Below are 15,545 nucleotides of genomic sequence, written 5' to 3' on the forward strand. Positions count from 1 at the left end.
CGTTAAGCAGACAGAAACTCAGCCTCGTCTGCACATGCTCAGTACAGCTTTAGTATGAGAAACATCCATTAGCTGAATGTGATAATTGTTGGAAATGTGGACTCTGTCATTTTAGGGTATAATGGCCATGCCGCTCATACTTTTAGTAAAAGGAATGTTCTTTGTGAATGGATGTTTTTGTGTCATCTTACCAGTGTGCTGTCAGCCACGATGTACAGCTCCATGTATTTGGTCGTACCCCAGGTGTTTCTTTTTACCTGACAGGAGACACAAGCACACAGAGAACATCGTTAAAACAGGAGTCTATACAACTCACTATCAGTATTACACTAATCTGTTTGCTAAGGCCTTATGGGTTGCTCAGTTGCACTGCCATGCACTTAAATTCTTGCTTTTCATATCTTTGATCTGTCTATTGATGAAGTTGTGCTTCATGTGGATTTCATGTACTTCTGGTTACATGTGGGTTATTTGAGGAGACAAGGCAAAGCTCCGGGCAGAAGCCAGTAGGGCTGGCTCCAGTGTAGCGACGGCCCGGACAGCTTTAGTATAGCAGTGGTTTGATCAGAACAGGACCCCATTTCTTTATTCAACACAGAATAAAGAGCCACATTGGAAGATTTTCATGACAGAGAAGATGTTTTTGATCTTCTTGCTTCCTGCTTTGACATGAGTGTGCGATTGTTACAGGCAGGGTTAAGTTGTACTATAAGCTGGTGTCTACAACGGCTGCTACCGCTGTAATGATGAGCTCCAATGTGGCTGTAGAAAAGCAGTAGTTAAATCAGACCTCAGCCACATTTCTTTATTATAACAAGAGCAAGGAGTCACACTAAAAGCTTCTCTTGGAAACCTGAATTTTAGTCCCTGACAAGCCCTGCTTTTCATTAGCCGGTAGAGCTCAGGTTAATACTGGAGCTGAACACATCTAGATTCTCATTTTGTCTTGTTGCTCTGATTGGTCCACCATAAATGTGACAGACAGAACATTAATCCCATCACCTTTGAGGCAAAGTCATGCCCTTCCCAAAAACTTTCTATAGGAGCTTTCCCAGATGAATGTAGAATATATCCATGCAGTGCATACAGTATATGAAACAGCCCATCTGGCATGCCAGGTTACCCAGACATTCCTTTCTCAAGGCAGCTTTACCGGCTCTACTGGGGGATACCGAGATGTCCCAAGGCCAGATGGGTGATACAATCCCACCAATGAGTTCTCAGTCCACCCCTGGGTTTCTTTATGCAAAAAACCTTCAAAGAGAGTTGAAAATAGCTCAACCTGCTCCTAACCCCTCAATACCCCTACGCAGGCCCTCCCACAGATGTGGCTGGGCCCCTGACAAAACCAGACAACGGGACCTCAACAGTTTATAATGTTAATGTGTGTGTGTGTTGGATTAGTAGCATTGCTGCTAGCTATCCTGTCTCACACTTTGGAATTTGGAAACAATTTGGAGCTGAGAAGTGAGTCAAGTTTGGATCTGATGTTGAGGTTATTAACTTGTGCTGCTTTTTAACCTCTTTAAGCAACTTTTTCAGCCCATTTTTGCAACTTTTGTTTGCCACCTCTCATCTATTTTTAGACTTGTTTTACCCAGTTTGCCCCATCTACCCCTTTTTGCCACATTTAAGTCGCTTTTCATCACTTTTTTCCCACCTATATCCCTAAAAGTCCATTCTTGACATTTTTAACCGTTTTTCACCCTTTTTTTGCAGTTTTTGCCACTTTTGACCCATTTTTTGTTCTGTTTACCCAATTTTTCTCCTTTCTACCTACTATTTTGCCTCTGTTAATTTTTTTCACACTTTGAGCCAATATTTGCGTGTTTAAACCAATTTTTGCCTCTTTATCCTCTGTCCTCCACCTTTCCCTGCCATTTTTGCCTCTGTTAACCAATTTTTTCCACTATCTACCTGTTTTTTGCCTCTCTTAACCCTTTTGCTGTCTTTTAAACTTTTTTTTGGCCAATTTATGGCCATTATTATCTTTTTTAATCAGTTTTTGCCCCTATTTATAATTTTCACCACCTTTTGTGCTCATATTGGGGGATATAATAACCTGACATGCCAGATGGATTTGTTTCACACATCCATTTGGGAAAGCTTCAATAGGAAACATCTGAGAAAAGGAAGAGGATTTGAAAAATCCTCGGAGTATGATTGGATGAACGTTCTGTCTGTCACATCTCTATGGGCCAATCAGAGCAACAAAGCACATGACGTAGCTGCTAGCAAGCTGCACGTGTGCAGCTACTGAGGAATAACGTAAAACATGGCGACTATAGACATGAAAGTACTCGACTTTTGTTGTTTTTGAAAAGAAAACAACTCACTGCTGTTCTTTGTTCTTCTTTTAACAAAGAAATGTCGTCAAGTTCTGATAAGACTGGCGCTTTAGCAGCATCCATACCAATCTCTTCCTTAACAACTGCACCAGCTCTTGCTGCTGCTTGTTTACGTTACGACTGAAAGTACTGCCCGTCAGAGCTGATTGGAAGATCACTTTCTAACCGAGCCCAGACGGTTCAGATGGGAGCTTTGCAAGATGGTTTCGTCAGTGAAAAACAAGGAAACGGGCGTATCCATCTGCTTTGCAAGGTTAGTGATATTAGCCATTTGGCTACTTTTCCAACAATGTGTCTGCCCTCTTTGTCTCTGTTAATACATTTTTTACACTTTTTACCCATTTATGCTGAATGAATAAATAAATAGATATTTGTTGCGTTGATAACAGTGGTTGCTATTAAGGTATAAAATACAATAGAATATTACAGTTATCACAACTATGACCCCCCATGGGCGGCCTTGCCCCTATGTATTACTTGCCAATACACACAATATTCATGTGTTTTTTTTTTAGTTGCTATGCATTGTGGGATTTTTCCAACCCTGATTTTGTACAGAATCAAATGTTTTAAAATCACAAGTATTCAGGTAACTAGTTAGCTCAGTTCTGTGATTAAAAGTATTGATATAAGGATTTTCTGGAATGTCAATGAGGGATTAAGGAGGAAAAATTACTTCTGGAACCAGTAATGTAGAAAAGAGGGAGGCCACTGTTGAGCTCTATAAATCACAGTAAAAATTATAAATCCATAGGACTCAGTTTGTTTGTATTGTACATATTTTTCTTGTTTGACTGCAGCTCTTGAAATAAGTAATACATTTTGACTTCCGAGCTACACCTGGAAGAGGCAGCTCTGACGGATCGCCCTCCATCCTCTCCATGCTGCTGTGTTTACAAAGCTCTTAGACTTCTTCTCCCCCTCCATCATTAAGTTTCCCTCCTGCTAATACTTGATTACAGCCATTAAGGAAAAGCTCTGCTGTAATTAAAACTCATTGATTCACGTGCGGGGAGGATGCTGCTGCTGCTGCTGCAGATCGCTGTGGACTTCAACCACTGATAGTGCAGATCGTAGAAGAATCTGTGACAGAAACATTTAGAGCTCACTTGAACATACTGCACTGTTTATCAGGAGGACAAGATGCGTGGAAATCTCAGCCTGCAGTTTCTGCAGAACTACCCCGATTAATGGAAGAGGAGATGTGAGCGTTCTGACGCAGGAGGAGGAAGATAAAGGAACAGAGGGAGGAGATTTAACTCTTTAGAACAGCTAAAAAACAGCTACATTGCTGTTTGCTTCTCTGTCTCTATAAGGGCTCAGGATACTGACTCATAGCCCTGATCTACACAGACATGAGAGGCTGAGTCAAAGCCATCATCCTCTCCATTTCCAGGTAGTGCAGAGGTAAATTACAGCACCCAGGAAATGGCACTGAGACCTTTACAACATTATGTTTCCATATGAGAAGGAACATCTGCCCTGCAGAGCCAAATGTTCTGCCAACTTCAACAAGATTTTCACTCATTAGGTGAAAAAACGGGTTGGCCTTCACAGAACTCAGGTTTAAGGATTATTAACACTTTTTCTATTGTGATAAAATAAAGAGTCGGGTATGGCTGCAGCCTGGAGCCCTCTCAGCTCATGCCTGGGCATTCACTTGTATATTTTAACATCAGAACGCCAGTGCTGTCGATAGACAGAGTCCGTTTCCTGTCTTGAACTCACCCGTGAGTGAAACGGTTGGAGCAGCTCTGAGATGTGGTTGGAGATGTGGTTGGACTGTGAGCTGTGGTGTCCGTGTCCACAGTTCCCTTCTTTAATCTGCAGATCCTCCGTTCTCAGCAGCGAGTGGACGAGACGATCCTCGCCGCTGACTGGCTCCAGGTAGAATGTGTCGCTAGAATTCAAGGATATCAGGCCCCTATGTGCAGACCCAAACAGAGAGGAAAAGGTGATGTTCGTGAGCTTAGGGAGACGGAAGTAAAGTTAGAAAAGCTGGTTGTAAACATCAGCCAGGAGGATCTTTTTTTTTTTTTTTTTTTTTTTTTTTTAACTAAAGCGAGCTCAAACTTTGACTCCATTACTTTGAGAATAATCTCAAGAAGCTAAATGAGGAGGTGAAAATGCTGACTTTGGGATCTAAAAACTGTCACCTTGACTGATTTGTAAAAGCTATTGCCTTCTGGTCAAAACTGCAGCACACTCTCTAACATTAGCAACTTAAGCTGAAAAGACCTGTGAAAATAGAAATATTTCAGTATTCTTTAGATAATATGTTAACTTTTAAAAATATCCATCACTCTTTCCATCTATGATGGCCAGCCGTCAAAGAATCAGGCAATCCACGCGTATCTATGAATCCATCTTTAAAAGAATCTATTACTTGCAAATCAGAGCAGTGATTAATATTTCTGTTCACAAAGTAATCAATCCAACAAAAAACAAAATGTATTCATCCATCCATCCATTAATTCTTCACCCTTTAACCCATAAATACAAAGATCAATCAAGACATCATCCATCCATGCATCTATCCATCCATTCATCCATCCATCCATTCATTCATTAAGTCATCTATCCATCCATCCATCCATCCACTGAGTCATTCATCCACCCATCCATCCATTAAGTCATCCATCCATCCATCCATCCATCCATCCACTGAGTCATTCATCCACCCATCCATCCATTAAGTCATCCATCCATCCATCCATTTATTGAGTCATCCATCCATCCATCCATCCATCGAGTCATCCATCCATCCACTGAGTCATCCATTCTTCCATTCATCCATTAAGTCATCCATCCATCCATCCATTTATTGAGTCATCCATCCATCCATCCATCCATCCATCTATTCATCCATCCATCCATCCATAGTCATCCATCCATCCATCCATCCATCCATCCATTCATTCATCCATCCATCCATCCATCCATAGTCATCCATCCATCCATCCATCCATTCATCCATTCATCCATCCATCCATCCATCCATCCATCTGCCATTAAGAAATCACTGCATCTTTAAAACATCTGCTTTATTCATAACATAATCTTTCCATTCACCCGTACAGAGCATAGATGGCAATCTATCATCTATTTATCAATACATTATCCCTCAATCAATCTATTAACTATTCATCCATCCATCTATATATCATCCATAAATCAGTCTATCAGTATTTTAATCACTAAATCCTCTCCTAAATCAAGCTGTACCTGCATTCATCCATATCCACAAAGATCAATGATAACATCCTTAAACTCAACTATATATCATCTTTTTCTATACATGGAGAATAAATCAATCCATAAATCCATCAATAAAAAATTGTAATGTCATATTAGTTGATGTGTCTGCTGTCTCCTAGAGACCATAAATACAACCACAGCAGCTCCAGTCTAAAGTTAAGAGTAGAACAGTTTGAGTATTCAATGCTTTAGGATAGAGATGTCTCTTTTTGAACCACTCTCTTTCTTCTTCTCTACATCTGTATTTGAGCTAAAACACAGTTCCTCTGATGATTTACAACCTCAGCAGAGTAAAAATTCTATACATCCACATTTCCAGCCATCACACCACCCTAACGCCTCCTTTTTCTTTGTTTAGTTTCTATGCTCTCTCTTCCTTCAGGCCTTTTTAAATTGGACCAAATGTGTGTTTTTTTCTCCAACCACAGAGTAAAAACACATTTCAGCAGCGGCAGCAGAGTTTTTTACACAAACTAACAGTATGTGACTCACAAAGACCAAGATTACTCTCCATCATTTTTTCTCTGGATCGTCTGATGGGCTGAGGACTGAGCATTGTGTTCTTTTGTGGAACGTACGGCCTGTTGTAAACACATATCTCAGACTCACTCTTGTTGTTAGAGCCCAGGAAAAATCACACAAGTTGGTTGTTCTCACTTTGTTGTAATTTTTCTCTTTTTTTCCTGACTTAAACCAGCAGCCCGGGCAGATCTTCAGTAGAGACACAACATGAATCTGCTGCAGGTGAAAGCTTCTATAAACCTAAAGAAAGGGGATACATCTGAGCTCTACAGACAACATGCTGGGTCACTGAGGTTATGAGCTGGCTTAGAGGATGTAACATTGGCTCCAATCTGCTCTTAAACAGTAAAATGATTAGTCAAGTCCTTCAGCATTAGTTAAAGATGATTTTTGATTGCTGAAATTAAGTCAAAGTTGCCAACTTTATGTTGTTCTTATAGGACCGTCCCACCTGGAAATACAATTTCATAATTAAGACTCAATCATGTATTTTTCTTAAGCTCAGTTCAGACCAAAGACTCGACACATGACGAGTTCAAACTTGCTGCTTCGAGCGGGACACTCTGAAACATTCTGAGAGCCTGTTGGCTCAGACCACTGACACTGGTGGAGACGATGCATCTTTCCATGGCAACGACATTTATTTCTTTAATTACTGTTAAATAAATCTGCCTGTAAAACCATAATAATGTTGGATATTTACTGTTTTATTCCCTGCATCTTTATCATCATGATAATGTGTAACATCAGGCTAATACTGCTCATCACTTATATTGTTGTCTTGTTGTTTAGAGCAGTGGTTCGCAACATGGGGGCCGGGCCCCCTTGGGTCGCAAGACACTGAGAGGGGGATCGGGATTGCCTTAAGAAAACTAGTATGAGTATTTTCTAATTTATACATTTACCACCCTACACCAATTATGCCAAATTTAAACCCATTTCATCACTTTTTCCACCAATTTTAACACATTTTCGCCACTTAAAACCCATTTTTTGTCAATTTTAAACCCTTTCCACCACTTTTTCTGCCTGTTTTTGCCACTTTTAAAACAATTCTTACTTCTGTCCGCCCATTATTGCCACTATTAACCACATTTTACGTCCTTTTTTGGACATTTTAACCACATTTCACTTGTAATGACCATTTTTGTAAGTTTAACCCATTTCTGCCAATTTTTCCTTATTTTTCTGCCTCAATTTTCAATGCTTCAATTTTTTGCCCGTTTAAACTAATTTTTCATCCATTTCATCAAGTCGTCCACACATTTTTGCCACTTTAAACTAGAGCCTGACCGATTGATAGGCAGGCCGATTAACTGGGCCAATTATAGCGTATCACACATTAATCAACATCAGCCAATATGTAGCCAATATATTAACCCTTAGAGCTCTCTGTTGTGCCTTTCTAATCATATCTTCCAAGCATTCGTAGCCATAGGCGCGAGAAGGTGGGTGCTGAGGGTGCTGCAGCACCCCCTGTTGGCAGGCAGTATGAGCACACAATGTGTAAACAATTACAACTTAAAAATATTTAGCCTTTTTACAACAGCCCGTCAGAAGTGAATGAAACATATTCTAAATATTATATTATTAGATTTAAATAAATTATTTTCTCCAACCTGACCACAAACGTCATCATATCAGGTCAAAGTGACATAGACAAGTCTTGCCTGCATGCAACTCACTTTTCTGTGGGATCTTAGGAAAGGAAAGGGTTTAAAAACAGCCACTGGTGTTGCAGGTTTTCTGGGTTGCCTGCATCCACAAACTAAAGAGCTGCTGAGAGCGGCGAAAAATTAGTAGAACTTTGCCACTGCCTGCACGTGTCTGTGGCCTCTTTTGAGGGGTGATTCTCCACACTTAAATGGTTGAAAACAGGGTTAAGGAGCACCGTGACTCAAAAACACTGGCGCACATGGCTCTGCGGCAAATCTTTGTGCAGTGCACAGCGGGGCGTAAAGCCACCTACGGAGTCAACAATGGAAGTTAGCTCACAGTTACATTTTGCTGTAGATATTTCTTATAATTTTGGCTGTGCTGGATTTTTGCACAGTTTACTTGTGGGTCAGAGCCAAATAACACCATTCAAACATGCATGTTAAGTTTAAATCAAGTGACTTTTTTTTTAAACACAGAATAAACGCACAGTAACAGATGCACTGTTGGTTGGTGTCTTTGATGGTTTTAGTTGTTAAAAATGTGTTCTATGGTATGAGCTATGTGTGAGGGGTTTGCGTGGACTTGAACAATGTGGCTGGTGTGTATGTGGTGTTCATGGAAAATGTCAGGTAACTGAGCTTTGGTTTTTGTGTAGTCTTTTGTGGCACAGTACTGTGCCTTTACAGAAAAATTAAGGAATAATGATTTTGTTTGATTCACGTGTGTAAAGTCAAGAACATTCATGGTCTTGCAATGTAAACGGCATTTCAACGATATTAAAGCGGCTAACGACTGTGTTTTGTTTTGGCAGTATCTGAAGCTGTCACCTTAATTGAATGGAGGTGTGTAAGCACCTGCACATAAACAGTAATGCACACACTTTAACCCTGCATCACCCCTCAGCAGAAACATATTCTTGCGCACGTGTTCGTAGCTCAACATTTTCAAGTGAACCTGCAACTTGGCGGACTTTCCGGAGTCTCTGAGGACAGCGTTGTCCTCTACAACAATAAGTGACAAAGTTTATAAAAACGTTGATAACTTTTGAACCGTAAGTCATAGAAACTTACTCTTTTTTTCCTTTGAAAGCTGACCATTTTTGCAGTTTGTCTGCTACTATCGATGTCTCTGTAGCTCTAAAGGATGCCACTGTAGCGAGCCCGGAACTTTGGTGACTTTTTGGGGTCTTTGGAGATGAAATCCACAGCGTTACATCTGATAATAAGCGTCTTTTTATCCATTTTAATCCATTTTCGATCATGTACTTTGACTTTCTTTAGTGGGAAGCCATATTTGTTGACATGCAAAGCATTGTGGGAGTTGCAGTTGACCAGTTGCGTCTCTACTGCTTAGAGGAGTAGAGATGCAGGAGTAGAGAATAAACGATGATAAATGCAACTGTTAATTCACATGTCCACCATTATCTAAGATAAGACTGTCATACAGCATTTTAAAGTCGTCTAAGTTGCATCTTAGTGAAATAAACAAAGATAATATAAATATAAGAATTTGTGTTCATGTACAGTATCCTGTGTATATCAATGTTCTTATTTCATATATCGGCCGATATATCGGTTATGGGCCAATTTATCAGATATCTGCATTTTTTAGCCCCCAATATTGGTATCGGCCCCCAAAATCCCATATCAGTCGGGCTCTACTTTCAACCCATTTTGGCCACTTTTTAAAACCTCCTTTACCTCTTTTTATGTCCATTTTTACCACTTTAACCCCTTTTTTGCTTATTTTTGCCACTTTTACATATTTTTTCCCACTACTTTTAAAATCCCATCCCCCCATTTTTTGCATTTTAACCCATTTTAATTCAGTTGTTGAGTAAAAGGATTCACATTTTTAAGAAAGCAATTTACTAATAATTAAAACAAAACTATTTGTTTATTTGATAAGAGTGGTTATTATTCCGGTTAACTATAAAATATTAATATCACAGCTTAACTTTACAATGGACCATGATTTTGAAGACCTCCATGGAATCCCAGTTTATCTGGGCCCCAAAAAGCTCTCCCCTTTATCCCCCTTATGGGTGGCCCTGTCTGTTAAAGACTACTCTGGAACTTTCCCCCATTTATGCTGGGGGTGACTAAGGTCACATGACTTGTCTTGAAATGCCTTCTCAAGTTGTATTCTTTGCACAAAAATATGCACACAATGTAAAGTAAGCACACCAGTCATGCACAAACTGATTAATACACACTTCTCCATCAAATGGCTGCTGAAGTGTTTATTCACTGGATTTGCTTTTGTTTTTGTTTTAAAGTAGAAGTGATATTTTGTCTTGCTTATTGTCTTACAGTCCTGTGCAGAACTTTGAGGCATGTTTGGGGCAAAAACTGAGGCTGAAGGACAAAATCCACACATTTAAGCCAGAGTAAAGGGTGGATGTTGTGAGTTAGCACAGCCTAGGGTACCATCCAGGCAGGTAGAAGGATTGTCACAATGCCCTGGTTGTGCTGTGGATATCCCACGGGCAACAACCAGCGGCGTATTACCAGGGGTGAAAGGCCCAGACAAAAGAAAAACACATTTAGCTTGATTAATTCTGAATTTCAGACTCTTATCCAGGTGTCATGACTCGTCTTTTAAAGCATAATCTCTGTCCTAAGGGTTAAAAACTTTCCCTCCTGCCTCAGCCCCAACACACTGAGTTTTTATCAGCAGTTGAAGTTTGTATGAGGAGTCTTTCACCTTGTCTGTCTGCGTTTTTATTTTCTAACAGCAGGCACACGGGAGGCACAAAGGAACTCAAATTATTTTTGTGAAAAGAGCTGGAGCGTGCTCTTTTATTCTGACCGTTTGGGCCCAGCTGAGCTCACAGCCATTTTCACAAAATACTCTATTTTTCCTCTCTTTTTTCCTTTAGTAATTATGTGTCCAAGGCTGTTTAGCAATTTAGCCTAAAACCGTGTAATTCATCCTGAGTCGATACAAAGCGCCTCGTTACGGCGGCAGAGTTACCGGCAGGGAAAATGAGCCGGGAGCTGCAGGGCGGGAGTGGAAATGAAAACACTCAGAACTGCTGCAGGACTGCAGATAAGAGGAGAAGGTCGACGTTAAAACCTCGACAAAAAGTTCTCAGCACAAACTTTGTTATCCCTGCAGCAGTGGCCACAGGACGACAGCAGGTTTCTGCAATCACGAAGTTTTCTTTTTCTGCATAATCATCATTTCTTAAGTTCAGCAGGGTCATGTAGTCTGGCCGGTCCAACATGAAGCATCAAATCTACAGAGAGACTCACATAGAGCTAAGTTAATGGTTTAATCAAGGATCTTTAGAAATCAGAGACTGTATAAATAATCAATAAAGCCTCTGTGGCGTCACTCATTTGGTTTTGAGAACATGAAGCTGCAAAGTGCTGCCATTGGTCCAAGCTTTGCTGGTTTTCCGGAGTCAGATGTGACTGAATATGAAGGTAAAAGTGGAGCTAAAGAGTTTGCAAACACAAGATTACCAAAACTTTACAGCAGAAAACATATGCAAGATTAAGATATCTTATCTTTTTGGTAGTGGGACCACAGATCTCATCATTTTGATAGAATATGTAACTTTAATTAAAAGTGGAACTAAACACATTGTAAACCAAAATCATATCTCCTATATGTCTTTATTAGAATAATATTATTATTAAGTCCTTATGTCCTCATACGAGTACCTGGTGTGTTGTAGCTTGTTACTGTTGACAAAGTGTCTCAAATTGAGGCAATCTGTACTCCTACCGTGCTAAAGCCATTTGACCCCCTTATGGCCCGCACTCACTGTTCAGCGCATCCAGGCCTGAGCACGGATATCTCACAGACCGACATCATGACACAGAGCATCCACTGATTCAGCCTGTTGTTTCAGTGTAGATGCTGCAACCCTCCTCCACCCCAGCCACCTCCATTCAGCTCATCAGCATCTGGTCCAGAACAAGGTTATAATAGCTTGGGACTTTTCATTAGTTTTAATTTTTATCCAGTTTTTACCTTTTGTTTTAAATTTCAGTTTAGTTTTAAGTAGCGTTAACTGCTGTTTTTCTAGTTTAGGTTTTTTTTTGTGAAAATGCTTTGCTTAAGTTTAGTTTTTATTAGTTTTAGTTTTATGTTTCATGTGGGATACCCGCCAAGGGCAAGACCCAAATGGTTGCTTCACTTTTCACTGTAATTGTTCAATTTTAATGTTTGCATACAACTCAAGACCTGAAATCACCATTGTGTGAAGTTGCCTTCAATCACATCAGGAGGTTTTACTCTCTCCAGGCTTAAGTATTGATGTCAGCCTGTATGCTAATGTCAAAGACAAAAGCTAAGACATTTTTCCTCATTCCATTTCATTTAATTTAATTTTGTAAGCACACAGTAACAGTTTGAGTTAGTTCTGTGTTATTTGTAAAGCTTAGTTTTTATTTAGTTTCAGTTAACTTAAATGATTTTTACATTTTAGTTTCAGTCATTAAGTTAGTTTTACTTAACTTTAATAACCTTGGTCCAGATCCTCACAGGTCTTCTACTCATCCCATCCTGAAAACCTCAGTCTCTTCCCCCAAGAAACTTGGAAAATTGGTTTCCTGGTCCAGATTCTCAGAGGTCTACAGCCTAACGGCCAAAGATTTTGCACATTTCTTCCATTAAAATGTCTAAAATAAATTATGGTTAAAGTGGTAAAAAAAAAAAAGTGTCAAACTTGCAGCCATATCAAACTACAAAAACTACCAAACATAAATGATCAAGTTTCAGACATAAAATTTGGAGGGTGTTTCTATCTTGACCTGTTTTGTGTCCAGACTGGCTGTCTGGTGGAGATGGCAGTTTGCTTTTGTGACCACATGATGGCAGACAAAGAGTCCACAAATGAGGCTAACAGGTCTTAGTCAAGCAAAATTAAGAGGCATGGGGATGGGAACCCAAAATGTAACATCCTCATATGGTCAGAGGAGGTTACACCTTAATATCATGTAGACACACCCCTCCTTCTACATCATGCAAGTAACTATATTACTAACATGAGATTGCATTAGACCAGCCTGTAATGTTGTCATGAGTAGACAAATGAACAAAAGAGGGAATTTTTTGTTGTAGCTGGCTGTTAACATGTTTTTTTTCTACTGTAAATTTCGATCTTTTTACATGAGGCTCTATGGGGAATGATTGTTTTTGGGAATGGCCTCTAGTGGACACCAGAGGAAGTGCAGTTTTCTTGAATTGGCTTCAGTTCTCAGAGGATGTTTGATCACATTTTGTGCTGGAAAACTAGAACTATTTGGTGGTTTTATGCCCCCATTAGGTTCCACCAGACAGAGAAAGTGCACTAGTGAGTCATAAAGAAGGGCTGGGCTGGTTTTGGACCTTTAAAACCAGTTAATTCTTGAGTCAGAGCGAACATTTGGGTAAAGTTTGAATAAAATCTCACTGCTTTCTAAGGATATCACATTCACAAATATAAATGTATGGATGTACATGCAGAAGTCATAACGCCCTCGGTCCCTCACTCATTATGCCGTAGGGACATAAAAACATCAAAAATCAGAGCTATTTTCCTGTAAAAAGCAGGACGCTGTTTGTTCTGTAATCATGATCTTATAATGAGAGGACGAGATGCAGTCACTCAGTTGTTTTGTAGACATGTTTGTTGATTCTCAGTTGATGATCGGTTGCGTTGCCGAGCAGAGAAAATGTTCAAAGATGTCAGAGGATAAAAGGTGACCCCCGACAGAACACTTTCATTACCGCTCCTGCTAGAACACAGCGCTCTTTTTCCCCGCTGAATCACACCAAACCTTTCATCTTTCAGCTGATTTTATTTGTTTCCCTCTCACATTTCTCTGACATTATCATAATCTTATTCTGCCTCCAACAATAACATTTACACTCCACGGTTTACTGAGGCTGCCATAATGAGGTTAACAGGAGACACAAATTTGATTATGTGATCATAGAAATATCATAGGTGATGCAAAGGTCAGTTAGCATTTTCAAATGAAGGTTTTTATCTTTTATGACTGGAAAGGGGTGCATAAAATCAGAGAAGAGGCTGAGGAGATTTGGGGGTTTCCTTTTCAGAGCACCATGGGAGAGAAGAATTTTCATCTAAATCAGAGCTATTGATGGACTATCAAAATTATTGTTGGATCAAATTGAATTTAAAATGATTATTAGAAGTATTTTTCTACTCTCTGTCTTTCCTTAAACACTTTTTTCTACCCTTAAAGCTAGCTACACAGTCAACAATCTTCATATCTTAACTGATTTCAGGAAACATAGGAGACATGCAGAGAGTTTCAACTGATTTTTAACACAATAATCATCCTGTTGCACACTTTAGATCAGGGGTTTTCAAGCTTTCTCAGCCCATGACCCCCAAAATATCAGTGCAAAAGACTGGGGACCCTTAATTAGCTACAAGCTTAGAGGCTAGTGGTGCCTTTTAAACCACTTTTCTCCTGCATGATGTTATAAACATGCTTTAATGGACACACTGATATACTCTTTAATCAATAAATCTTATAGGGTACTGGTTTGACTGGGATAGCAACTTGGGGCCTAGACTAGCCTGCATGTAAAAAGCAGGGATGGAATTATTTAAAGGCTTCAAAGGATGACATAAACTTTCTAAAGCTACTAAATACGTCACAAGACAACATCAGCTTTCTTAGGCGCTTAAAAACGTCAAAAGATGACATCATCTTTCTATAGCTATTTAAGACAACAAAGGATGACATAATCATTTTAAAGCTATTTAATACATCAAAGGATGACATCATCTTTCTAAAGCTACTGAAGACATCAAAGGATGACATCATCTTTCTAAAGATATTAAAGACATCAAAAGATGACATCATCTTTCTAAAGCTATTTAATACATCAAAGGATGACATCATCTTTCTAAAGCTATTTAATACATCAAAAGATGACATCATCTTTCTAAAGCTATTTAATACATCAAAGGATGACATCATCTTTCTAAAGCTATTTAATACATCAAAGGATGACATCATCTTTCTAAAGCTATTTAATACATCAAAAGATGACATCATCTTTCTAAAGCTATTTAATACATCAAAGGATGACATCATCTTTCTAAAGCTATTAAAGACATCAAAGGATGACATCATCTTTCTAAAGATATTAATACGTCAAAGGATGACATCATCTTTCTAAAGCTATTGAAGACATCAAAGGATGACATCATCTTTCTAAAGCTATTTAATACATCAAAGGATGACATCATCTTTCTAAAGCTATTTAATACATCAAAGGATGACATCATCTTTCTAAAGCTATTAAAGATATCAAAAGATGACATCATCTTTCTAAAGCTATTAAAGACATCAAAGGATGACATCATCTTTAAAAAGCTATTGAAGACTTTAAAGGATGACATCATCCTTTAAAGCTATGAAAGACTTTATAGGATGACATCATCTTTCTAAGCTAACCAAGACATCAAAGAATGACATCAACTTTTAAAGCTATCAAAGACTTTAAAGGTTGAAATCATCTTTCTAAAGCTTTTAAAGACTTTTAAGGATAAAATCATCAAAGGCAGAGAACGAAATGTTCATGATGCTGGGGATGTTTACACCCCCATTTTTGCCAAATAGTAGATCCTCTTCAGCTACAATGGAATATTGTTTGTCAAAAAATGATAAAAGAAGTGGGGAGAGGTGCTTCTCACTAGTTCTTCCCACCTTTCCAAAAGTTATCAACAAAGGTCAGTGAACATAAAGGAAAGATTGTTGGTGTATATGTGTCCTATTATTG

At 39.1% G+C, this 15,545-nt stretch overlaps 1 protein-coding gene across 2 annotated transcripts in view; it reads right to left on the reverse strand.

Moving 5' to 3' along the window:
• Positions 1-15,545, reverse strand: part of adam19a (ADAM metallopeptidase domain 19a) — a 253,726-nt gene that overhangs the window by 61,863 nt on the left and 176,318 nt on the right. Inside the window, exons 1-3 of one of the 2 annotated variants that reach the window (XM_041779715.1) lie at positions 8,858-9,079; positions 4,077-4,272; positions 192-257 (exon numbers count right to left, since the gene is read on the reverse strand). In XM_041779715.1, the coding sequence (XP_041635649.1) occupies positions 192-257; positions 4,077-4,272; positions 8,858-9,048 (453 nt within the window). In that variant the 5' untranslated portion in view covers positions 9,049-9,079. Of the gene's footprint in view, positions 1-191; positions 258-4,076; positions 4,273-8,857; positions 9,080-15,545 lie in introns of those variants that run through there. The other variant, XM_041779714.1, reaches the window with a different exon arrangement.

This window comes from Cheilinus undulatus, linkage group 22 (genome assembly GCF_018320785.1).
Source record: "Cheilinus undulatus linkage group 22, ASM1832078v1, whole genome shotgun sequence".
Taxonomy (NCBI): domain Eukaryota; kingdom Metazoa; phylum Chordata; class Actinopteri; order Labriformes; family Labridae; genus Cheilinus; species Cheilinus undulatus.